The sequence below is a fragment of the Chroicocephalus ridibundus genome, chromosome 17 (genome assembly GCF_963924245.1).
Source record: "Chroicocephalus ridibundus chromosome 17, bChrRid1.1, whole genome shotgun sequence".
Lineage (NCBI taxonomy): Eukaryota > Metazoa > Chordata > Aves > Charadriiformes > Laridae > Chroicocephalus > Chroicocephalus ridibundus.
Window position 1 is genome coordinate 3,414,290 of NC_086300.1, and position 24,938 is coordinate 3,439,227.

At 43.4% G+C, this 24,938-nt stretch overlaps 2 protein-coding genes across 2 annotated transcripts; both read right to left on the reverse strand.

Moving 5' to 3' along the window:
- Positions 1 to 5,577: 5,577 nt before the first annotated feature.
- LOC134524659 (keratin, type I cytoskeletal 19) lies at positions 5,578 to 10,828 on the reverse strand. Its single transcript, XM_063354859.1, has 8 exons — positions 10,295 to 10,828; positions 8,643 to 8,725; positions 8,145 to 8,301; positions 7,734 to 7,895; positions 7,449 to 7,574; positions 7,126 to 7,346; positions 6,360 to 6,388; positions 5,578 to 5,833 (listed from the first exon to the last, which is right to left on the reverse strand). The coding sequence occupies exons 1-8, from the start codon at positions 10,742 to 10,744 to the stop codon at positions 5,802 to 5,804; spliced, it is 1,260 nt and encodes a 419-aa protein (XP_063210929.1). The 5' UTR covers positions 10,745 to 10,828; the 3' UTR covers positions 5,578 to 5,801.
- Positions 10,829 to 20,361: 9,533 nt separating this feature from the next.
- LOC134524647 (keratin, type I cytoskeletal 16-like) lies at positions 20,362 to 24,206 on the reverse strand. The gene is made up of 8 exons (XM_063354840.1): positions 23,712 to 24,206; positions 22,820 to 22,902; positions 22,514 to 22,670; positions 22,157 to 22,318; positions 21,670 to 21,795; positions 21,342 to 21,568; positions 20,700 to 20,791; positions 20,362 to 20,381 (listed from the first exon to the last, which is right to left on the reverse strand). Exons 1-8 carry the CDS (start codon positions 24,204 to 24,206, stop codon positions 20,362 to 20,364), a joined length of 1,362 nt encoding a protein of 453 aa, XP_063210910.1.
- Between the last annotated feature and the right edge of the window lie 732 nt (positions 24,207 to 24,938).

The window sequence follows — 24,938 nt, forward strand, 5'->3', positions numbered from 1 at the left end:
GGTCAGTTATTCAGCTTGGTGTAGAAGAGGAAAGTATGTGCCTTCACTGCCCTGGTGCTTCTTTTATATCCTCAAGAAAGGGTGGTAGGAGACAAACCCAACCTGCAGCCCTCCCTCCAAAAATTCTCCTCCCTAGAGGTGAGGCCAATTATGATGACATTCCTCACAAAGAGAGCTGGCTGTGCATCTCAGGGGCTAGGGCTGGGGTTTTCTTTTTTAATTAAACAAAAGGGATGATTCAGATGAGTGTTTTTTCTTCAGGCTATAGTTCTGAAACTTGGAGTTTACTTCTCTGACATTTAAGAATGGAAAAACAAAGTGAGTTCAACCACACCCACTTACCCATTTACAGCAATCACCATGGTTATTTTAAGAACATCAACTTTTTCTACAAGTGAAGTTTAAGTAAAATTCTCTTTTTATTGAAAAATGTACAATCATCCATTAATCCACCCATTATTTCTTCTCTTCTATCCATATTTTTTCCCATTAAAAATTTGTAATTGAATTTGATATGTTCTTATTCCCATTCTTTGCTTGGAACTAATAAATAGATTTTGGAGTCTGAATTTTTAGTACGAAAAGCATATCATCATAGTATTGCATGAGGAGCAATTAGCATCCATCAATGTACAAGGAAGAGTGGGCACAGGTAATTTACTAATGCTTGTGAAATAGTCAAGAAAGGTAATACAAGATTGAAATAATTCAAAGAAGAAATGTGGGAGGACTAAGTTCCTGTTTCTTTTGGAAAATGTAAACAAATTGGGTTTAAGGTGAAAGTGTTCAGATAGCAATTAATGTGTTTAATGCCAATATACACTATGAAATGAAGTAATTCATGAAAATAAGATTTGGGAAGACTTATAAGAGTCATCGTAATCCTTCATTTAAAGTGGGAGTCTCAAACACCAGTATTTTTCAAATCTAATAATTTGCGAATGAATTTCAGAAGGTGGTAATTCAGTAGTACAGCTCTCTTCGATACTGTATAATTATGGGCAACCAGATTTGGGAGATTTTTAAGGAAGTATTAACTGGTTGTTTACCCTGCTGGGGTGCGTCACTGGGGATAACGAGTGTGGCAAGAGTGTGGCGCTTGAAGAATGAGCCCCATTCTCTTTGCACACCAAGGTGACATTGCTCCGGTGAAAGCCCCGAGGTGCAGCTGGAGAAGTGGGGGTACGGGGTGGCAATAACAGGGACGCGTCGTGGCTTAAGGAAACCGAGGGCTGAGAGGAAGGAGAAAAGCAGGGATGAAGTGGAGATGGGAGGAACTTCTCGGGTCTCTAGTTCAGAACCACCAAAATTATTTTAAAATAAAACTTTGAAAAAAAGAAGAAAAATGCTGTGTTTGCTAACAACATAATAAGGGGAGTGTTGCTTTTAGCACAGTTTTTGACAGTACTTATCAACAGCAAATAGCTGTAGAATTCAGGATGGGTGACTTCATGTAGACTGAGGCTCACACCAGTTGTCAGAATAAACTTGAGGGGTTTTCTAACATTTCCAGCTGAGAGTTTAATGCAGCCTCAGGGAAACGTGCAGCCTTTTTGCTATGGAAAATGGGGGGAAAGAAACATCAAAACTCTAGCTGTGATATGCAGCTGAGCAGCCCGTTCTGAGAACGTCCACTCGTTCTGCAGCTGGCTGGAACAGACGGGGTGTATCACTCTGGAAACGTGTTTCAAACAGAACCTGGCCCCGTGCCGCAGCACTTCAGCTCTGCTCTCAGGCAGATTAATGCCTCTGCGTAGCTTGCCAAATCTGTGTATCTCCAAGAGTCAGTATCTCAGGAAACAAGTTTAGACAAACTCTCCTGAAGATAAAAAAGTGCCTTTGAGACCCCTGTAACGTAAATATCCTGAGGTGTGTGTGCTGCTAGGGTCTGTTTAACTCTGCGTGATCCCACAATAAGCAAGATCAAATTCCATTTTAAAAAAAAATTAGCAAAATCACTTTTAGAAAACACCATAAACTTTAACAGGAAACGTTGGGGATTTTTCATTCAGTCTTCTTTCACTCAGTCTTTATAACTTCTTTGGAAGGTTGCTGGTGAAATACGGTTTGCTGGTTTTTCAGGTGCCCTGTGTGTTATTCTAGACTGTTATCAGATGAACACTTATAAAAACCAGGTAGCAGATATAAAGCTGTTTCTTTCCTGTAGAATACTTACCACTGGGAAAAATAAAAATAAATCAAGCAGCCAATACAGATTATATCCTATAACATAATTCAGAAAACCATAGTGGTGGGGATTCTGGGGCTTTTCCAGTTTTCTGTTAACCATCAAACTCAGATCCTAAGGGTGTGTCCCTGTGATCACCAGCTGGTAAATGCAGAGTGCAGCGTTTGCCGACCTGAGGCTTGTCCCTGCCTTCATCTTTGCTGTTTTTTCTTTCATATTAAACAACTACTTCTAAATAGTTCCTAATATTTTACTCGAAATTGTCAGTAGTACTTTCAAACCAAAAGAGAATCCAATGAAAGGTGCCTCAGTGAAGCACTGGGAAGTTTGGAGGTCATCGGTCGTGGATCATTTATTTGCAGCTTGCTTCAGTTGCTGTGCTTCACAGGGGTTTTCCTAAAAAGAAAAAAACTTCACTTTTGAGAGGTCACTCATGAACATTGGCTTTTCTGGTGAGAGAGAAACGGTAAATAAGTCTGTACCTCCACACGGAGAGCAGACTGCTGGCGAATGCTGGTGTGCATTCAGAATTCACTCGCTCGCGCTGTTCATTCATGTACATGTTGTTGTTTTATTACAGGTTGCAGACATCTATATCAAAATCTAAATGCATTATATCATTTTCTAATAGACTATGTAAGGCAAAACTTGCTTTGGTGAAAAACTGTACAATTTGGTATTTACATTAGTAACAGTTTAGAAATCAAAAGTATTTTGATGAATCTAATTTCAGATCTGAATTTTAACAAGTATGTGAAAATCATCTGTCTTTAGCTCAATTCTAGAACTAGGTATAATTCCACATACAGTCATATTCTTCTTTTCAATTATTTCTGCATTTTAGCTATGTTCTAGCTGTCATTTTAAAAGAAAAACCAGTTACATTTCTCTAAATTCACAAGGTTTGGAATGCTTCCAGATTCATAACTTCTTATGACTTTAAAGGAACATCCCACACGGGTGCTGTCTCTGTATGGGTAGAGATTTGTGTTCCTCTCTGCATTCTTCATTTAGCTCTTTTCTGCAGCTGGAACATGAACTTCAATCTACAAAATTTTCTCCTCATAGTCTATACAAAAAAAAGCTATTTCAAGCTTATGCCTTTATTCTGTTCTCACCATCTTCACTCTTAAGATTTCCTACCCAATGTTCATCCTCTGCACAGTTCCCAGCACTGTGCTGGTGCCACATGAGCTCCCTGGTTTGTCACGCTTCCCCAGCGCTTTCCTGGAAGACATTCCCTGACATGTCTGTGCTGTGCAAACTCTTTTATTACTTCTGTTACGGGATTAATGGAGCTGACACACTTTAGCCTCTCCTTTTGGGAGGACAGAGAGTTCCTTTCAAGAAGCAGCTTGTTTTTCATCTGGGTCTTTGCTGATAAAACCATCACTCAGACATGACACACCTATAGAAAACACTTTTTTTCTGAACCAAACTCTAAAATTATAGTCTCTGAGTGATTTTATATTAAACATTTCACCAGAAATCCTTCATTGCCCTACAAATATAGGACAAAATCAAGCTAAAAAAACCTAAAATTCAAATTAGGCTATAAAACCAAGAATTCCAGCCTTTTGAAGTCTCTGAAGCCTCTAATTTCTTTAGCAGGGTTTATGAATTCATTCAATTCTTGGCACTTTTAACCTCTTAAAGACTTTTAAACTGTTAACCTTTTAAACAATTTTTTTTGTAAACATGCATTTAAATCAGTCTTTGAAAAGAAAACTTACTGGTCAAAATACACATTTGCAAAGTGTACGTGTAACTTCTAGTTTGCATTCTTGGAGCACGAGAATTTCTTGTCAGACTCACATTTGCAGCTATAGAACACAAGAGACCTGCACCAGTAATCTCATACTCTGGCTGGTTTTGTCACAAGAACTTGCTCTCAGGGGATGGGATTTGCTAAGATTTAAAAACAGACCTGGAGTTGTTGGTTCTTTTACCTGGGAGGCATTCCAAGTCTAACTGTTGTAGGGAATAAATTTGGTACAAAGCATTTATTAGAAAGTGTGTCAGCACTCAGGAACAGCCTGTACTGAAGCAGTTAATGCACAGGAGCTTTCTCCTCACTCTTCCAAAAGCGGGCAGCATATAAAAGACGAGCTTCTGAAGAACCCTTTGCATCTTGGGCATGCCAGGACTTTTCAGGCCACTACTCCCTTTCAATTCTGCCCTTGTTTCCACCAGAGCACCTTAGTCCCCCTGTTCTTCCCATCTTGTCCTCTTCTCTGTCTCTCTTTGCTGATTCTTACTTTCCGTGACTGTTTTTCTTTCCTGTCATAGTTTTTCCCTGTCAGAGTGAAGCCACTGCCTAATGCTTCCATGCTGGATTTCCAGAGGTTAGGCTGTGATTGTCTGTGTCAGTACTTGACAGCTGACGTTGACAGCTCGCCTGAGTCACTGCTGAACCCAAAGCCAGCACCAGCGCCTCTTGAATTGAAGAGGGTTGCCCAACCTTGATCAAGGAGGTCCACAGCTTTGGGATGCTCCCTGCTATGCAAACACTGGATTCATCTGTCACAAACATCTAGTTATGAACAAGGGTGAAATACTTACTCCCTCCCAAGTCCAAGGAGAGCAATGCTGAAGGATTTGATGATGTCTCCCTGAAACACAGGCTGCAAGATGATCCGCTCTGCGGGAGTGCAGTACAGGGGTACTTTTACTCTAGGCATCCTGTCGTTTCCATTTCCCCTTCAGGTGCCTTTGGTGACAGCGGGAGGTGTGAATGTGATAGCCATGATTTTCGTTTAGCACAAACCCTGAAAAGTTTCCTTGGCAGTAAGCTTGCAGAGGGATGCTGGGAAATGAAATTGCTGATTTCTGGGGGCCTGAACTAAAAGTGATCACATTTAGAATTTCAGCTAGGATATTATCCTTTCAATGGCATGAGAATGAAGGTGGCTGAAATTGGTGCTGAAGGTTTGTTACCTCTGTATGAACTGGGAAAGCGAGTGAAGAAATCTCACCAGTGTTTCTCACTCCTGTTTGTTTCTGTAGGAGTTACCTTCAAGCCATTTAAGCTACCTTGTACCTTAACAAAACATCTCCCAGCTCTTGCTTCTTACCAGAATCACGTAACCTCTCACTGCTCCTGCTCTTTGGAGTGCACAGTCACTGGAGTCAGAAATGAGTCGCTCTTGTATTCCCCACTCGGGGGGTTGAGGATGCTCTTGCCTCCATATTCAAAGCTCCTGCCAGCAAGAGGAGCTGGAAGCAATGAGAGATGGAGCTCAAGCCACCTCCCCAGACACTGTCAGCATTAACCTCTCGGGGAGGCTCCCTATTTCCTGCCCGATTGAAGCCGGACTTCAGTAACAATATCCCAAGAAATGAAAAGAAGTTAAGATTTCAAGAAGATCATCTTTATTATAGTAGATACAGCAATTCAGTACATGAAAGAACTAGAAATAATTGAAAAGCTAACCCAATTTGCAAATTAATCACCACTAAATGGATGAATCTACCTAAACTTTGTGTGGCCAAGAATTTTCTGTGCTTTAAGATAGTAACTTCCATCAGTTTAGAGTGATTCCTCTCTGTTCCAATTCCTGTGTGTTGTCTGCATTTTCTCACTTTGAAGATGACGTTTGGAGGACTCTCAGCACTATTTTCCATCTGCCAGCTTGTCTCTTTTGTCTACAATAACATGGAGAGAAAGAACAGTGATTACTTAAGCGTAACACACATGAGACCCCTCTGCGATGGGTGCTGAGCTTATTTTATCTCTCGTCTCTCGTTCCCTTCTCTCGGAAGTTTTCTTCTTCATAGCATTGATTTGAATCATACATCACTTTTACAATACAGCTGACCTTTAAAAGCTCAAGGCAAGTTTTACTTGCATGTTCATACAGTTCTCCTGAGCTGGCCAAGCTTAAATTTCTTGTATTCTTTCATCTGGGGGAATGATTAAGCATTTTGTGCTTTACTTAGCCTTTACTGTAGCATAGTCTGAGATTTTTTTCTAATGTCTAACATCTTTTAATGACTGAAATGTCTTAAATTCTAGCCAGAGTTACTTATTTGTTGCTTATTAGTAACACAAATTGGTGCAGCAGCCCAGTCTCTAGAAGGGACACAACTCCCATAATGTGTGTGTATTTCCTTTTAGAAAATAAAACTTCTTTGATTCCCAAAGGGTTCCTGAAAGAGAAGGAATTCTTACCGGCAGTTCCAGAAAGGGAGCCGAACATCCTGTAGAACAAAGAGACAACAGTTGAAAGGAGAGGTAACACATCAAATGCTGCGTGAGATGAGGATGTATGAAAGGAAATTCTCTATCAATCAGGTGCATTTTGTATATAGTCAAGGAAGAGATGGTCATCTCCTTGCTCTCCCCCTCAGCTCAGGAGAGGGAATTGTTGTAGGAATATATATTTTTAAACAACTGCAGTGGGAAAGGCAATTACGGAAAAAGAAGGAACGGAGCAAATCAAAACCTTTCAACTCCTACCTCATTTTTTCCTCCTTGAGGCTCTATGTGGAATGCTCCCATCTGGGAGGTCCACTTAATGCCTCTCCGAAAACAGCTACAGCTAGCTTGTCTGCCCTCACTTCTCTGCACAATATTTTCTTCTACACTGATTCCTATGAGGCAAGACCTATTTAGCTGGTAACAGGAAGTTTATGGGATGTCAAGCAGCTAATAATTAATTATCACTTTAACTGCTCGTTGCATTTAATCTCTTGTACTGCTTGTCAGTTTGCCTTTTTGTTTAGAAACTCTTTGAGTTACTCACTTAATATAAATGGGAATTTTGTCATTTCTAGCTCCACTCTGGTCCAGAAAAATTAATTTGTTAAAGATCTTAGAACCCCTGGGGTATTTGAAGTTGTATTTACTGTGGTGCTGTGGCAAATGAGCCCTGTGGCATGGTCAGACTGTCTAAGGCTCAGCAAAAAGGTTTTCTGCAGTGAGTGAAGTTGCTTACTGGGACTCCTGGCCTTCCAGGAGCTGTCGGTAAGTGGTGATCTCTTGCTCCAGTTGAGTCTTGATATCCATGAGGGTCTTGTATTCGCTGTTCTGGCGCTCCGAATCAGCTCGGATGTCGGCCAGCTGCGCCTCGATGCTGTTGATCACGTCCTGGATCTTCTCCAGCTGGGAACTGTAACGCTGTTCCGTGTCTGCCAGGGTGCCCTCCAGTGCAGCTCTCTGAGAGTAGAGCAGGGGAAACCACAGAAAGGTCGCTGCCAGATGCAGGAATCCTTAGAGGGAGGGGAACACATACCCATTTCACTGCAAATTTTAATGTACCATGTTGAGCTGGGACTGAAGTTCTATTTCCAGCGCTTGGAAGGTGTGTCTCAGGTCACTGATTTCAGACTTGCTGCTCTGCAGTTGCTCAGTATTGACAGCTACTTCACGGTTCAGCTCTTCGGTCTGAAACAGGGAAAACTTTACGTGAGAAATGTGGGACCTCTAAATGGAGGTCATAAGGCTTTCACAGCACTTTTCTGTGTGGTTTAAAAATTGTTTTGTTTCTTTCATGGATTTTTTTGTTTGTTTGTTTGTATTTGTATACTATGGAGTTTTTTCTACCTTGCTGTGGAACCAGGCCTCAGCATCCTTCCTGTTCTTCTCAGCCATGTGTTCATACTGGTCTCTCATATCAGCCAGGATCTTGGTCAGGTCAATGCCTGGAGCAGAGTCCAGTTCAACACTGACTTGGCCAGCTACTTGCCCTCCCAGGGCACTAATTTCCTATGGCAGAGGAAGACAAAAGAGGGTACAATGATAAACTGCAAACATTACGAACCTTCTGTTCTTTCTTCCAGGGCTAAGGTCTGACTGACTCCCCTTAAATACTTGCAGGGGGTGTCTTTAATTTCCCAGTCTACACAGAAATCTTCTTCACCGGTGGAGAGCTCAGGGCAATCCCGAGGGACTCCACGTTCCCACACGCTGTTTTTCGAAGGTCACTTTCAAACATGTTTCTTGGGTTTGTTTTACCTCCTCATGATTTTTCTTCAGGTAGGCCAGCTCCTCCTTTAAGCTTTCCATCTGCAGCTCCAGGTCCGTTCTAGCCAGCGTGAGCTCGTCCAGGACCCTGCGCAGGCCATTGATGTCGGCCTCCACGCTCATGCGAAGAGCTTGCTCTGTTTCAAACCTTAAGAAGACAAACCAAAACTATTCAGTATAGCTGGTTAAGCCAGCCCACCATGCAACACATTACATGCTATAGAAGTATATGGTTTTATAGGATTTATGATGTAGCTAATGTCCAGCATTAAACTTTTCTCCACGTATTTTACATGATATCAAATTTTCAGTGGTGCAGAAGGTGCTTTCAGCAAATACATAAGGGGCTGAACTGCAATGACAGGATCAAACTCATGTTCATACACAGATTTTATAGGCATTCCTTTCTTTTTTCACAACCACTGCCCTTTGGCTCAACAAGGATTTTTGCCTGCTCAAGAGATCTTTTTCCTTTCAGGAGTTACTCACTTGGTTTTGAAGTCATCAGCAGCCAGCCTGGCATTGTCAATCTGCAAGACAATCTTCGAGTTGTTGATAGTGGCATCAAGGATCTACAAACAATGAGAGTTCATTGCTGAGGCTGAAACAGCCATGCTATCTTCTTTCCTGATCTGACGATGAAAAGAGTTGAGATTCTATTTCATCTGTAGCTACACCAAATAAAAGTGTATTTTATTGGGTCTCAGCAGGAAAGTATCAATGATCTATATCAAATAGGTCGCATAGATTCATCACAGTGCTTTTGCCATGATTGTCAGTTATGGATGGGTGCTCTTCTCGTGTCTGGCCTATGAAGGAGCTTTTGGGTAGAAGACCCACTGAGAGAAAACCCTGTGCTGTCTTGGAGGGAGAGGACTTTGGTGATGCGTTGGTAAGTGGTGCTTTAGGACTGAGGCAAGAAACCTCTTTCCTGGAGAGATGCAAAGGGAGCAAAGTCTGCAGACCCCTCTTGGCAGAGTTTGTTCTCGTTACACATTTTCTTAACAGTGGGTACAAGGGCTGGATGATTTTAAAATAAATGATGTGTTTGTTTCATAATCAATATGGGTTTATATTGCATTCGTGTAGTCCTTTAACACATTTTTATTTCCAGGATAGTGTTTATTGATTCTCCTCACGCCTTATGAAAGCCCCTAAAGGAAATTTTGTTTATTTAGAAGTAATGCCTGTTAATTTTTACCTAGAATTTTTACCTTTTACTGGAGCTCAGTTTTTGAAATCAATAGAGAATGTGAATGGATTGAAGAAAGGGCAAAGCAAACTGCGTGGGAGCAGTCACGAACTCCAAGCTGAACTGTGAAAATGAAACCCCAAGTTTTCGTTCATTTATTTACATAGTTTAATCAGCTGCTACTTATGTTATCTGGGGTGTGTATCATCTCAAAGTAATCTGTTATCAGGCACCCATGGGCTGTTGGGCCAAATCCTGCATTTATATATGGGATTGATTACTTCATGTCTGCTACTTCCTTTTTCCATAAGCCAAATGTTTCAGCACTCTTATTTCAGTTCCAATCTTAAGTAAGTGAAATGTGAAAGAAAAATAAATGTATGGTGATGAAATCTTGAGTTGCTATCTTCATATTTACAAAATTGTACTTAACCAATTTTTATTTTTACTGTTAAAGCTGCGTGTATGTGCCTCTGAAGTTTTTCAAGCTATATGGCAGGTAACAGATTACAGAGATAGGCACGCTGCTGTTGTCATTTGGCTCTCTTTTTAAAAATCAGTATATATATGGTCATATATATATACTGACTGGTCTATATGTATATATGACCAGTATGTGCATGTATATATATATATAAAAAATATGTGTGTGTGTGTGTGTATATATGCTTTGTTAAAAGCGAACAGTATCAGAGAATTAAGTACTGAGGCATCTCAGACTGACTGTTTTGTACATTCTCTTAGCTAACATTTAAAAAAGAAGATAATTCCATACTGATAATTTTCTCTATCTGCCCCGCCCAATCGTTACGTATTCATCTGATCTTCCTCTCCTTTTCATAAACTGCAATGCCTTCTGGGTATTTTCCTAGTGAAGTTTGTCTCTTTGGGTTTTTACACTTCCTCAAGTGCAAATCTGAGATGATTTTTAATAAATATTAACACCTACCTTATCTCGAAGGTCTTCAATAGTCTTGTAATAAGGACTGTAGTCCCGAGCCGGGCCTGGTCCTTGTTTTTGGTACCAGTCTCGGATTTTCTTTTCAAGATCAGAGTTTGCCTCTTCCAGTGCACGCACTTTCTCCAGGTAAGAGGCGAGGCGTTCGTTCAGGCTTTGCATAGTTGCCTTTTCATTTCCTGAGAGGAGGCCATCACCACTACCCAAACCACCTCCATAACCACCGCCAAAGCTGCTGACAAAACTACTTCCATATCCACCACCCAGGCCGCTTCCCAGGCCAGAAGAGACAAATCTAGCAGAAGAGACTGACACACCCCTGCCACCAGATCCCCCATGGATGCTTGGAGCCCTAAAGTAACCCCCACCGAAACGGAGGGAGGAGGCACCAGGCCCCCCTGCCACAGCAGAGGTAGTTTGCCTGAAGCTATAACTGGCCATGGTAAGAAATGCCAAGGACCTAACCCAAGCTGCAGCTCCCAGAGTCTGTGATCCTGAGGCAGGAGTGTGTGCTCCGTTCCCCCACCCCACCTCTTTTATGCCCGTGACAATGGGAGTTGTCTGCAGAATGTGTTATCTGAGACCCATGGAATTTATCAGCCTTAAGCCTTCTGCCAACGCGGCAATTCCTCTTATTGGTCAGTTGCTGTGAAGTGGGCTGTGTTTCCCTCCCAAATACCTTCACACACAAGAGCTGATTGCCTCCCCCTGACCATTGCCTCTTGAAGCAAAAGGTGGGATTCAGAGGAGGCGGCACCCTGACGAGGGGAGCATTCATAAATCAAGTTACAGTTTACCTGTATGGAAACAAAGGGCTGGGAGCGTGCGGCCCTGCCGCAGCCAACACTGCGTCCATAGCGAAGTCACACGACTTTCTTCATGTAATCTCAGGAAAGAATTTTAATACAGAGTGATTAACTTAGTAATAGATTAGACTGATAACAGAGCTTAAAAGGATCCCAAATGGTGAACAGTGTGTGTGGACCTTAACAAAACAAACACCCCTCTGTTTTCCTTATTTCCCACGAGAAAAATTCTTCTTTCATCAGTATCACTTTCACTGTTTCTTTCTTTGCTCTCAGTTCCTTTTGGGCTGACAGCAGAAGAGAGGGTCTGACAGAGAACATGCCTTGTCTGAAAGAGTCGGTTTTCTAAAGAAACCAGAAACCTTTTCAAGGAGCAGTAGCTGCATTTGTAGCAGAGATAAGCATTAAACTTCCCTGAGTACCTGGGGAATGAGCAACAACAGAAACAAGTGCCTGACTATCCATTTAGTCCTTTGGGTGCTGCTGAAAGAGGGAAGTAAAAGAAAGAAACCATCGCGTAGTCTTCTGGTCTTTGAGATCCATGAAAATGTTATTTCTAAAATGTTTTAGGTCCTCTGTTATCCAAGATGCATTTTCAAAAGCAATGTTGCTGCAAGCTCTTCCATAACCATCCCCGACATACAAGTGGGTACTCACATCTCTTTTTCCATTCTCTTCCTTTCACTTGCCCCTCACTCCCTCCAAACCCCTGGGACTCCCCAGCAGAGCTGTTTCAAAGGAAGAGGGACTACGCTGTCTGCCAGCGTTTGCAGCTTTCAGGGGGGGCAGCCAGGCCTGGGCAGAAATGCTGCCACCTGCAAGTGCTTCCACTGAACAGGACCTTTGGAGCACAAGATGCATGCTGTCATGTTTCAATCAGAAATTCGTTTAATACCAAGATAAAAAAATTAAAGATAAGCCAAATGAAACGCACGCTCTGTGTGAGGGCCTGTCTGGCCTTTCTGTAGCCATAAAAATGCATCGGGTATTTTAGACCACACGTTAGTGCTGTACTCGCTTTGTACAGAAAGAAATGCGGGATTGCAGGGCAAATACAGGGAGGGTAAAAGGCCAAACACACAGGCTGGAAGCTGGCCAGGGCACCTGTATTCACAGCCCCATTGGGCTGGATCTGGTTATGAGGCTGTATCAGACAGAGGAATTCTGCAATGAGTCAGGTACAGAATATATCACTTCATACGCACAATGTACATACCATGCACTACCTGCCGGGGATGCTGTAGCCTGGGGGCATCGCCGCTGAGTTCTTTTCTGTCTGTGGAGACTGCTGCATGTACACAGCTCTCCAACTTGCACAGTAAAACTGTACAGCCTTTCTTAAGAGATAGGGAGGACGCTGCTGTCTTCCGAAGACACGCTGGTCATTCCTTCTGTAGATCTGAATGTCCTGTTCAGCCCTGGGTAGGAAAAACCTGCCCGGCTGGTTACTGTTCCGAGTCCTGTGAGTACGTGAAACGAGTATCAGAAAGTTACAGGCTGCCTGCAGACAAAAAGAAAGCTACAGAGGAACAGATATTAAAGTCCATAGTTACAGCATAAAGAATTTAAGTCAATGACCTTTTCTTCACTGAACAGAAATACAAGAAGCTTAAAGGAGAACAAATACCAGCGTATTCTGATTTGTCTCCTGCTGCAAGGAGAGAGGAACATCCTTCCCTCTAGGTTCATTGTTCCCTGAACTCCCATGTCAGGTCCTCAGAGCAGTGTATTTTGGGGTTTTGCAAAATAAAATGCGCATTTATGATGCTGCATAATATTTTATGATCCAGTTAATGAAAAATGGGGTCTGGAAGGCCTCTGCATTCCCTCTGAACCCCCTGGAGTAAAAGCAGCAATCGTCATATATTATACTGTAAGAATATTGGTCATGTACCACAAGCAGGTTGGGTTTGCTTCTGCGTAAGGGAAAAATTTTCCAAAGAATGAGCAGCAATTCTTCATGGCAGTTTGGAAATACATCTGGAAGTGTCAGGAGAGGAGAAGCTTGGGAGACACTGTCAAATGAACTAACTATTTAATCTTATTTATAGCACCAAATAGATCCTAAGCTTCTAGTAGCAAATCAGTCCCTCGTGCAGCATTTTTATTAAAACTACATTCTGCGTTTCCAGAAAGGTTTTGATTTTCTTTTAACTTTAGATCTCTCTTTTACCTCAGTGGCTGCATGTGTTTGATTTTGTTGGGACTCCCTTAAGGTGATAACATGCACTTAAATGCTTGGGAAAGCCTTTAGTATGGCAAAGTATTTGCTCAAGAAAGAAAGTGCTTTTATCATTCTGCATAGGTCTTTTTTCTTCCCACCACAATAAACTCAATTTACTGTAGGGTCAGCTTTTCCCTAAAGGAAATATAAGGAATGGTCAACAAAGGGAATTTCCTTTATCTGCAGCTTATCTGAGGGTAAGGGAGACACGTTTATTAAAGTGAAGTCATCCAGCAGACCGGTGGAGGCAGTCCACGCCCAGGCTCCTGCTGAGCCCTTGTTCTGTTTCCCCTTTGTCTACTCTGCTTTAGTAGTCACCACTGCTTTACAAAACTGTTCATATCGTTTCAGACTATTTTTGTTAACTGTCCTGTAAAACATTTTTTATTGCCCCTGAGTGACACTGGCATGTACTTCACTTTTTTCACATCCTGCTGTATTTGCTTCCAGGGATTGCTAATGCACATAATGCTAATTCACAATTAAGTGAACTCTGTGAACATTTTAACATTTAACATTTAAGTGAACTCTGTGAACAATTTAATGACTCCATTATTGGTGTCCGCAATTCCATGGATGCTTCTGTGGACGAATGAGGAATTTCAGATTATTTTTCTGAATTTACCTTGTAAATCTTTAAGTGTTTGTCCCTTCTGATAATTCTTCCTTTCTACCTCTGCTTCCATCAGTGAAAATGTGCTTCTTGACTCTTTGTATGCACATTTTCAGTCTTAGTCTCTTCTCTAGCTCATGAAAACTTTGGCCATCACACTCTACTGATCATGACGTATGCCCTTTTAAAATCACAACTTTGTATGTTTTCCTCTCCTGTTGAAGATCATACACATGAAACAAAATTTTCTATTGTTTCTTTAAACTTCCTTGTGGGAAGAACCAATGATAACAAGAGCTGGTCTGCAGCTGGTACTGAAATGACTGTGTTGAATGTCTGCCTAAGGTACAATTCTTAGTTTTCTTGCTTTTATATCCCATCATTAATCTTTTTTTTATCTTCACAAACCTTGCGTTGCCACATATGCACTGAATGTGCCAAAGATTCAAAGACAAGAATGTTTACGTGCTGAAAAGGCAGGTCCCAGCACATGCACACACAGCTGTTCACACTTTAAAAAGAGGGTAGATAAGAGCAGAGCGCAACACTTAACTTTCTCAAAATTACTATTTTTGCAAAGTAGAAGGAATGTGATTTGGGGAAGACAAATGCATGTGACTGCCCTGATTTCTGCATTGAAAGAGATGAGAAATAAGGTCATGTAAGGGTTCAGTTTTAAAAGAAATTACGAGAGTAAGATGCAGGACAACTCAGTTTTATCCAGGGGTCTAGTTCTTTCATGGCAGAAGAGAAATGATGATTCAATGATTTGAGCTGAACTTGAAAGATACGGATTCCTGTTGAGCTACAGGCTTCTTTAGTGATATTGGGACATAGAATTTAATTTCTCAAAGTTTGTCATTTGTGTAATATTTGAATAAGTTAGTATGAGGAAAATAATGAAAGATCGTGAACTCAAACACTTAAATAACTGGCAGCAATGTAAATACTTGGCAAATACTTGAAACTGGATGTGGTGTGTACTTTTGGAAATACCTCATTATTGTCTCAGTTTCCCTAGAAATGCTTGACTTCTCTATCGATGCAGAACTATAATGGTAACGCACATCAGGGAGTAAAGTACCTGAGACTGGAAAATAAAATAGATTTTCTTGTAGCTTGGTTAAAAATTGTGTGGGAAGAAAGGATCAGTTCAGACACCAAGCCCTGATGAGTGAAAGACAAGTCACTGGATATATTTTTACACTTCCTCTAACCTATTATCTGCTCGGTAAATCTCAGCAAGGTATGATGGGGCTGGAAACTATTATTAAGTGTCAAATGTCTAACTGACGAGAGGATGCGTTCCAAAAGTCAGGTTGCTGCAGGCAGCAGCAATAAGCGACTTAGAGGCCACTGCCAAAACCAGATAGACTGATCCCGTGCCAGGCTTCGGAGGGAGCGGGTACGCGGGGAAGGTTTGCCAGGTCACTGCAGGTCTGCAGTGATTCATGCTGCAGGAGGAGGCCTAGAGCCATTCAGAGGGCATTTTCCCATAGGCCGCATGGAAAATTCCGACTCGGAAAACCCCCCCGGCCTGGTAGAATGAGAGTAGATGGGTTTCATAGCACAGAGAGGGATGAGCTATTTTATTCTGTTCATATCTGTAAAACATTTGGAGACCATATTTGTATTTGTGCTATTTATGTTTATGTGCTCATAGATTTATATGCATCTCTTTATATATTTGTATTTATGTAATTATATTTTATTATTTCTTTTGCTAGTTTTATAAGAATATATTCTGATCATAGCGACAAGCCACGGCTTCCTGTAAAGGTAGAGGTTTTACTGTGCAAGCATTAAAGACATGTTCTTCATCAAATCAGAAAACAAGGAACTCTCTTTGTACCCTGCTGATGGATCCTGTCAACTGGATTTGGGCTTTCCTGGTCCGACGGTTGGTTTCATACTGATTTTTGCTTGAGATAAATTCTGAGAGTCTCCAGATCTCTGTTAGGCTCAGTGAGAAGATCAAACTGCATTACTCTCCGAGGGCATGTCCTGTAGCCACTAGTTTGAGGTGGTTTTAGAACAGCTTGTTCTCATAGCAACTATCAGCTCCGGGAAACACGTTCTGCAGCCCTGGGTTTGGCTGCCCAGAATGACTGCATACCTTTAGGAAAGGAAAAGGGTATTTCTAATTACTCGTAACAGTTTGCTCCATTTTCAAAATAGTAGTTTATAAGCAAATTCCACAGTATTTGTGTGTATCAGGTGGGTTACCTTCCTGGACAGTCCTGGCTATTAACTGTATCTGAGTGAGAACCATGGTTTTCCACCAGCCTCTGACACTTGTATTCAGCTTTAAATCTTCTTTTAATTAAACACTAAGGTGTGCATTGACTCATTGACTGCTTAGGTATTTTGGGCAGCCCACCACCACCAAATCAAGCTGACTGAGATACTTGCTGAGTGCTTTTTCACTTTTTTCTAATGGATCTACCTTTAATAACTGATAAAAACTGTAAGATTCTGGTGACATGATTTCTAACAGCATTTTAAACAGAAAGGAGTCAGCAGCATTTGTTTAAAATCTTTGCGTGTGTGAAATCACTATGAAGTTCTTGATACTGCCATAATTTTTGATAGCCTGACATCGGGTTGTGGGAAAGAACTGAACTAAGATTAGAGCTGTAGTAAGAAAACGTTGATTAATGAGACTGTAAGTGCCTTTGATCCGCAGGCGCGCTCCTGCTGCCAGGGCGGGTTAGCGCAGGAGTGCATGCCCGTGGAAAGGTGTTCCCTGCAGCCAGCCTTTGCAATGCATCTCTGAGCGTGGGCTCATAAACAGTGGGTTATTAGGAGTAATTGCAGCGTGCATAAACTTCTCTTTAGGCAGTACTAAAAAAGTTACGAAAGTCAGCTCCGGTGCCCCTGGAATTGCATCTTCTCTGTATCAACCATGAGACACCATTTGCCCTTAATGCCTGTCATAATGTGAAAATACTTGAAGAAATTCAGAAGTTTGTTGGCATTTCCACTCCAAAATTGTGTATTGCATGAAACTTAACAGAAATATGTTACTTGGAATACAGAAAGAAAGGATTTTCCTAGAAGAATTTTTGTACTTCCTTAACTGACTGCTGTTGTTTTTCATGATTATGGTAGGTTGGGAAACGTGAGAAATATCACAAAAGTTCCTTTCGTCTGACTTTTTATCAGAAGCACAGTGAATGACAGGTTCTCTCTCTGCAGTACCCGCGGCAGTGGTGGGGCCAGCAGGGAAGATGCCTTGCACCAGCCTGGCTGAGGTGGGGGGGCCCGGCCAGGCTGCGGGCAGCAGGCGCTGCCTCACTGGGACCAGTTCCTTGTGGCCAAGAGAGCGGGAGACTGTGGAGGGCCGGCACGAAGCCGCAGGACGTGGCTGCATCGGGCGGCTTTACCTGTCCCCGCCTGGCAGCTGCCCTTCCAAACAGAAACGTTTGCTGCGGTCTGGACCCTGCAGGCCCACGGCAGCCCTCAGCCAGAGAATTCAGTCCACTAATTTCTGCTTCTTGTTCAGGATTCTTCTCTATGCAGCTATTTCCCCCCTCTCATCTTCATCTAACCTCCTGAGATCGTTAGATTATGCAGGTGGAGATGATTAATTTCCAGAATTAAGAAATTCAAACACACCCAAAGATTATAATGCACAATACCTTGGCTGCCTTTGGAAACTACCAGTACAGAACGTCGGTATCTCCACAGTCCCCCCTGCAGGCCTGTTTTTTAAACACGGCACCATTATATTGAACCTCATTATTAATAAAAATCTTCTCCTCTTCACTTGGTAATACCAGGCTCCCTGTCTGTCTGTGTCAACCACTGTTGCTACTAAATGAGTTGAAAACAGAGACGAAACAACTTCAACGCTAATTAAATGCATGCAAGAACTATACAGGAGGTTTTGAGTTAATCCAAGTTTGCTGATTTCATATGGAATTACCTCAAAACCTCTGGGCAAAATTATGCGAAACAGATGCTTCCTCTCTTTCTCTTCCCCGTCCTTCATAATGATTTAATTTTCCAGACCTTTTTAGTGTCTCTCTGTTGATTTGGTTTATTACCCCATCTAGTATCACAATGTTACCTCTGTGAAAAACGAATCTGTTTTATTATTATTTTAGCTGCTCTTTCCTTGGCCTAACCGTTTCCCAGGTCTGAGGCTTGAATTTGAGACCGTATTGAACAGTTTCCGTCACAAATGCTCCTGTGTCTTTTCTGGATTTGCCACTAGAGGATGCTGTGCGAGCCCCCGCGCTGCGCGGACCGAGGTGCTGCACCCACAGCGTCACGGGCCGGCAGCGGCTGAGGCACCGGGGGGGTCGTGCCGTGAGCTCAGCCACGGGAGCAGACCTGAGCCCAACCACCACGAGCAGAGCACAGTTCTCCCGCACACTGACACTGCAAATGCAGACCGATTCCAGCTTATTCCATCTTGTTTTGATGGGCTTTGGTGTTACAATGGGCAAATTCTGCTCTGGTAAGTCCCGCCTAATACCTCCACCCAGCAAAGTCCAAGGGGAGCCAGAGGTGGGCGCCTGGGCTCAGCGGCGGATGCGCCCAGAGTCCACCCGCCTCCATCCTCCAAATGCTCTGCAGAGACTGAGGGCAGCACACCCGGCACCAGGGTTCTCCCCTTTCCCACTTCAGAGGGACAGTGGTAGGGAAGCAGGAAACTTGAGCGTATTCCTAACAGACGGCCTACAACAGCATTGGCTCCTTTCTGGGATCAGAAACATTCTTTCTATTTAACCTCTGGTCAACTAAGTTATTTCATCCCCAAGTCCATTACAGCTGACTAATGCTCAGGTTTAGACCTTTATTTTTTTGAGGTGGTCAGCACTGGTTGAATTGAGAAGTAAAATGGAGCATAAGGCAGAACACAAGTCTCTGTTAGCTTGTGGAGGAGCATGAGAATCCTGTTGTGACTCAAGGGAGAGGTATTTTTGCTTTGACTTTACAAATCTCCTTTGGTTTTTAGGGAGAGTTTCTCTGACTCATCTCTTTTCTTGGCTGTGCTGAGTATTTGGCTTTAGATTGTAACATGTAGACAATTTGATGCCTTTTTAAATAATACATGGTTATCCAAAAAGATGGTATCTTACCTGACCTGAATCTGTTTGCAAACCAAAGTGCAAGTGCAAAGCTATTTGACAGAATAAAGAATGTTTGTGATTTATGTGCTGTTCAGAGAACAATGGAGGCTTGTGAGACCCGAGTCGCTCACCAGTGAGTCACTCCCCTGATATGTGGTAGACCCTGTTCAGCTGCTTTCTCAGCCCACTGCAAATCAAATACCTAAACACAGATTTGTAAGTTTTAAATGGGTGAGACGTTTCACCGATTTTTCTTCCTCTGCCAAGCCCAAATAGTGTAAGTGTGTTACATGAAGTGGAGCAGTTTTAGTAAGAGAGACTGAGCCTTGCCTCCACCCGCCGTCCTCCACCCAGCCACCCAGAGCACTGGCCAGCCATAGAGGCAGGAGTACTGCCTTGAGAAACAAGAGAACGCGCTGCCTTATTCTGAACCATCACGTAAAAGACCTGAGCCCCGATCTTCCAACATGTCAGGAGGAATAATCCTAGCAATTGAACTTTGTGTTACAAGGAGAACTTCTCTGTATACACATCACTCATTTCCTGATCTAATCCTTTGCTTTTATTGAACGAGATTAGACAGAGCCCTCATCTGAAAGTTGGGGGAGAGGGCTGCCCGGGTGCGACTGATTTCTCGTTCAGTGACTCCAAGGAAAGTGGTTTTGATTTGGAAAAATTTTCATGAAATTTTGGGCTTAATTGTTTCAGTTCAGCTGCTGAACTAACAAGTCAACTACTTGCACATCACTTGCAATGTACGCTATGAAAAAAGTTTCACCCATCCTTTTTTCTTCCCCATAGGTGTCACTCTTGAGTTTAATGTGAAAGTATTCATTCATCTCCAATATTTTATCCTGACTGATACCAGAATTTATCATCTGATTAAGTTAGGGTACACTGTTTTCTTTGTGGCCATATTACATAATACACCCAACCTTAATTTCTCTGTGAAGGTGTATCTCATTTTTTCCACCTAAATTTAAGTACAATATGCATATACCAAATAGATTGTTGGACACAGTTTTCTTTGCGTTGCAGAAAAGTAAAGTTTTATTAGAGGCATTGTTATCAGCAGAAAGTAGATCACGAATTGCACTGCGAATAAGTGCCTGTAGGTATAGTCATTGCAGATGAAGAACAATATAAAAAGGAAAAAGCAGATAAGTTTAGGAGTCCTAGAAATTATTCATCTCAGCTTCATGAATAACATCTGTGGAGCAATCTGTGCATTGGGTAGGTGGACAGTGCACGTGCTGTGTGTATTATCGCGTTGAAGGCTGGGTTGCTCAGGCGGCAGTAGGTAGATCAGGGAAGACCAACTCATCGGTGATATCTTAACACACTCTTGACTGCCCTGGGGAATGAAAGAAGAAACCATTACTCTGATGGGGAAATCAAGAGTCTCTCACGGCACTGATATTTCAGATGTATCCCTTATTTAAATGGCCGTCTGCGTTAGCAAAAGTGTGGGAAAGGAGTTGTTTCTGTAGCTGAAGCTAAGACACCTTGAAATTAAGAGATTTGATTGTGAATGGTTTAATCCCTGTTGCAATTGGAAACGTGGAAACCATAACAAAAGGGATAGTATTAGTAGGAAAAACAGATGAAACACAAAATATGAAAGCTATGGGGACAGGATAAATTAGGAACCTCTTTGGAAGGTGTTTCTTACCTGTCTTGTCACCAGATTGCCCGTGAGAGTAGGAAGTAGAGGAATAAGAGTGGGAGGACATTCCCCCTCCTTGGAGAGCTCCTTGTGACGTTCTGTGCAAGGAAAGGAGATTTAATGAAGCGAATGATAAATACCTTCATAGAGAGACATACTGTAACATAATGTGCAGTGCATGTAACAGCTTGGCTTTTCCTGGACCTTGCAAATATTTCTTTTTTTTTTTTCCTTCTTTTCATTCCTGTCAGCTATATTTTCCTGGAAAGTGGTAGAAAGAGAAAAAACAAAAGACTGTAGAAATATAATTCTACTCTCACAGTCCAGCTGTGCTTGCTCATCAGCTGGCAGAAGGCAGTGTATTACAGACTGGTTTTGCACAGTGATTACTCTCATGGAATTCACTCTGCACAAACAGGCCAAGAGGAACTGATTAAATGAAAATATGTCAGTAACTATATGCTCTGTGTTGCCCTCTGTGTGATGTACTTATTATGTACACATTTCAATGCAGCTGCTGTGGAAAAACCTGTTGTATTTAGATTTCAACTACAGACTGCTAAAACATTCTACTCTGTCTTCTGAGAGTCCCAATAGAGAAAAGATCGTGATAGATTTTATCCGCTTATTTGCAAACAGAATACATACACAATGTCTTGCTGTCCCTCCTGCAGCAGAGCCCGGTACTGAGCAATCTCCTGCTCCAGGCGGGTCTTGATGCCCAGGAGCATCTTGTACTCCTGGTTCTGACTCTCCATCTCGCAGCGGATGTTGGCCAACTCCTCCTCTACAGAGTTAATCTGCCCTTGGATTTGTTGCAGCAGGCAGCCATAGCGAGATTCGGTCTCTGCCAAGGAGTTTTCCAGAGAGTTTTTCTGAAAGTGGAATTGGAAATGCAGGAGTTTAGGACCAGAGCTCTACCCGTCCCTGCCCGTCCTGAGGGGGGAAGGGCCCTCGGCGATCCTGCCCCACATACCGTGCTGATCTGCGCCTGCAGTTCGATCTCCAGGTTCTGCGTTTCGCGTCTCAGTTCGGTGAGCTGGTGGCTGCTGGTCTGGATGTCCTGGCTGCTGGAAGTGACCTGCCGATTGACTTCTTCAATCTGCAGGAGTCAAACCCCAGACACACTTTCTGAGTGAGAAAATCCCCTCAGGGAGCAGATTTGCTGACAGCGAACTAAGATAGCCAGGGAGCCTCTCCCCTTCATCCTGTCCCCATCGAGGACAGCCTGGTCATTGCTCGGTAGATCGTGCCGTTCCACCCACCTTTGTGCACCAGACCTGGCCTGCTCCCCCTCTGCCGCTGCAGTCTTTCCCAGCAGCTCTTTCCTGCCCATTCCCCAGCCGTGCAAGCGAGGTGCCAGTGAGCAGCCTCCCCCTTTAGCCAGAGGCTTTGCGTGGCCCGTCCCAGGGTGTCTGGGCTTTCCCACAGAAGGAGACTGCACTTTGTGCATCGCAACGTACCTTGACTTCATACCACTGCTCAACCTCTCTGCGGTTCTTCTCGATGATCTGCTCGTATTCGTTTCTCAGGTCGTTCAGTATCTTTGTCAAGTCTTCGCCAGGGGCAGCATTGACCTCCACGCTCACGTCACCACCAGTTTGAGCCTGCAGCTGCCTCATTTCCTGCAGAGGGGCCGAGGAGAGGAGCAAAGAGCACAGGTCATTTCTTGTGTTGGGGGCGGTGGGCAAAGCAGTGTCAAGGCTCAAAGGAATGACAGTCACATGACATAAGGCTGAACTGATTTGATCTGTAACTTTGGGAACCCTGAAGAATCAAGGGACTGTGTCTTGGACACGCTATTTATCATTGGATCATACCTCCTCATGGTTTCTCTTAAGAGCAATCAGCTCATCCTTCAAGGACTCTAGCTCAGATTCCAGTGAAGACCGAGTGCAAGTGAGATCATCCAGGAGATTTCTCAAGCCATTAATATCAGCCTCCACAGTCTGACGGATGACCAGCTCATTCTCATACCTATACCAAAGAAAGAAGCATTACACATTCATTTCATTACAGTGCGTAGGCTCGGTCATCCCACTTAGAACAGGGTATGGTCACCTGCATTCACGAATCTCGTAAAATTCATTACATGAAATGTGCAAGGTTTGCAGAGAGGTACTCACTTCATTCGGAAGTCATCAGCGGTCATCTTGCTGTTATCGATGTCCAGAACCAGTTTGTTATTGTCCACAGTGGCAGAAATGATCTGCAAAAGGGGAAGTTGGGGAGGATGTTCAAGACATGCAGGACAAGCAGAAAGAAGACCCAAAGCTTTGGTGGGGCGTTGTTGCAAATCTTGGAATTGTTTCCTGCATTAATGGAGGAGCGACAGACAATTGTTGAACTGCCATAACACAAGAACTGGTGAGTGCAAGATTTTGGCTTCCCCATACATTCTGATCAAAGAATATATTGACGCGGGAAAGAACAGAAGAACATTTAGGCTGAGACATCAGCAATACCTATGGGTTTCTGCACTCTGGGTGTATAAGAAAGTGAAATCTTTGTCCATGATGCTGTAAATTCATCTCATTATAAAGAAAGCTGATTGCGAGGGAAGGCCTTGGTCCTTCCCTCTGGTCTGTGTAGGAGTGTGCAAAGATAAAGGGCCTTCAGGTCTTGCAGTCCAGGTGCTGTGGCTTAGCGCTCCATCCAGCTGAACTGGGTGGGAGCAGAGGGAAGCACTGGAAACCACACACGCCTGGTTTGGAGCCACCTGTAGAACGTGGGATCTCAGTTACGTGCGCCAGCATGTTTTGGCTTGGTGGAGCACTCCTTGATGCCTCGGGCTGTGCCCCCAGAGCACATGCCTTTCGCTTGTGGCATGGTGGTGGGGTTTGCTTACCCCAGAGCTGGGAGGCGCAGCTCAGCAGGTTTCTGCCGGCGGTACCACCAGCAAGGCCGTCCAGCAGCTCCCTCCCACCCCTTTAGAGCCAGTGGCAGAGGGAAGGAAGACGTCCTTACAAGTGGGACTAGCGTGTGGAGATGGAGCCACGTTAGTCGGGACTATCCTACCTGATTTTGGAGTTGTTCGATGGTCTGGTAGTAGGAGGTGTAGTCCTTGGAAACACTGGGAGCTTGTTTCCTGTACCACTCCCGGATGTACTGCTCCAGCTGAGTATTTTCTTCTTCCAGCCTTCGCACCTTGTCCAGGTAAGTAGCCAGGCGATCATTGAGGTTCTGCATGGTGACCTTCTCATTGCCGCTCAGAAGGGTGTCCCCCCCAGCACAAAAGCCTCCTGCAAAACCACCACCAAAGCCTCCTCCTAGGCCTCCACCAAAGCCTCCTCCCAAGCCTCCGCCAAAGCCACCAGCAAGGCTGCCAGCGCTCATGCCCCCTCCGTAGGCAATGCCGCATGCTCCCCCCCCATAGCTTCCACCGCCTGTCACAGAGGAGGCGTATCGCCGGCAGGAGACGGAGGAACTCCTGCTGCTACTGCCACCGCAGCCGCCGCCACCTCCACCGCTCCTGTAAGAGGTGGTAGATGTTCTCTTGATGCTGCAGCTCATGGTTGAAGTGATCAGAAATCCAGCCCCAAAAGCAAAGCCCGCTGCTCAGCTTGATACAGAAGATCAGAGTGCAGCCTTCGTCCTCGCTGGTGGCTATTTATACCTTGTTGGGTGGGTGTCACCTGGAAGGCAGTCCAGCTTCCCATGGAGGTTGCCAGCCTTAGTGCTCATGCCGAAAGTGATGTGCTAAGGGGAATTTCTTTTGGGGCTTGGGACAGCACTCCCCATGGGTATTGTCTTTGCATGCTGATTCACACAAAGCATGCACTGTAATTTCAGGTGGGTGGCTGTGTGTTAGATTCTGTTGCAGATAGTATGTTGCTGCCTAATTAGTGAGTGAGACTCATTTTACTAGTTCCTCTTTGTTCTTAGTAGTCATTTTTTGTCCTGAAACCAGGTGGTGAAAGCACCACCTAGTTACTCTGTTTTAATTTTGGAGTTGGAGAAATATGAACTCAAACACCCTGTGCCTGAGTCTTGTTTCATTTTACCTTCAGAACTGGCAGTAACTGATCATGGGTACTGTCTTTCAGAGTGCTTAGTGGTAAATCTCGGTAGCATAACCTTTGGAGAAGCAATGCTCTTCCTTTTTTCACCAACCTCTGGTAGTATCACTTCCAGGAAGTAATCCTGTCTTGCACAGAAGGATGGACATACAGTGATGTGATTTCAAAGTTGTGATTTTCTAAAATTTTGTGCAATTTTCCAGTCACTCAAAGATTATTTTAAACT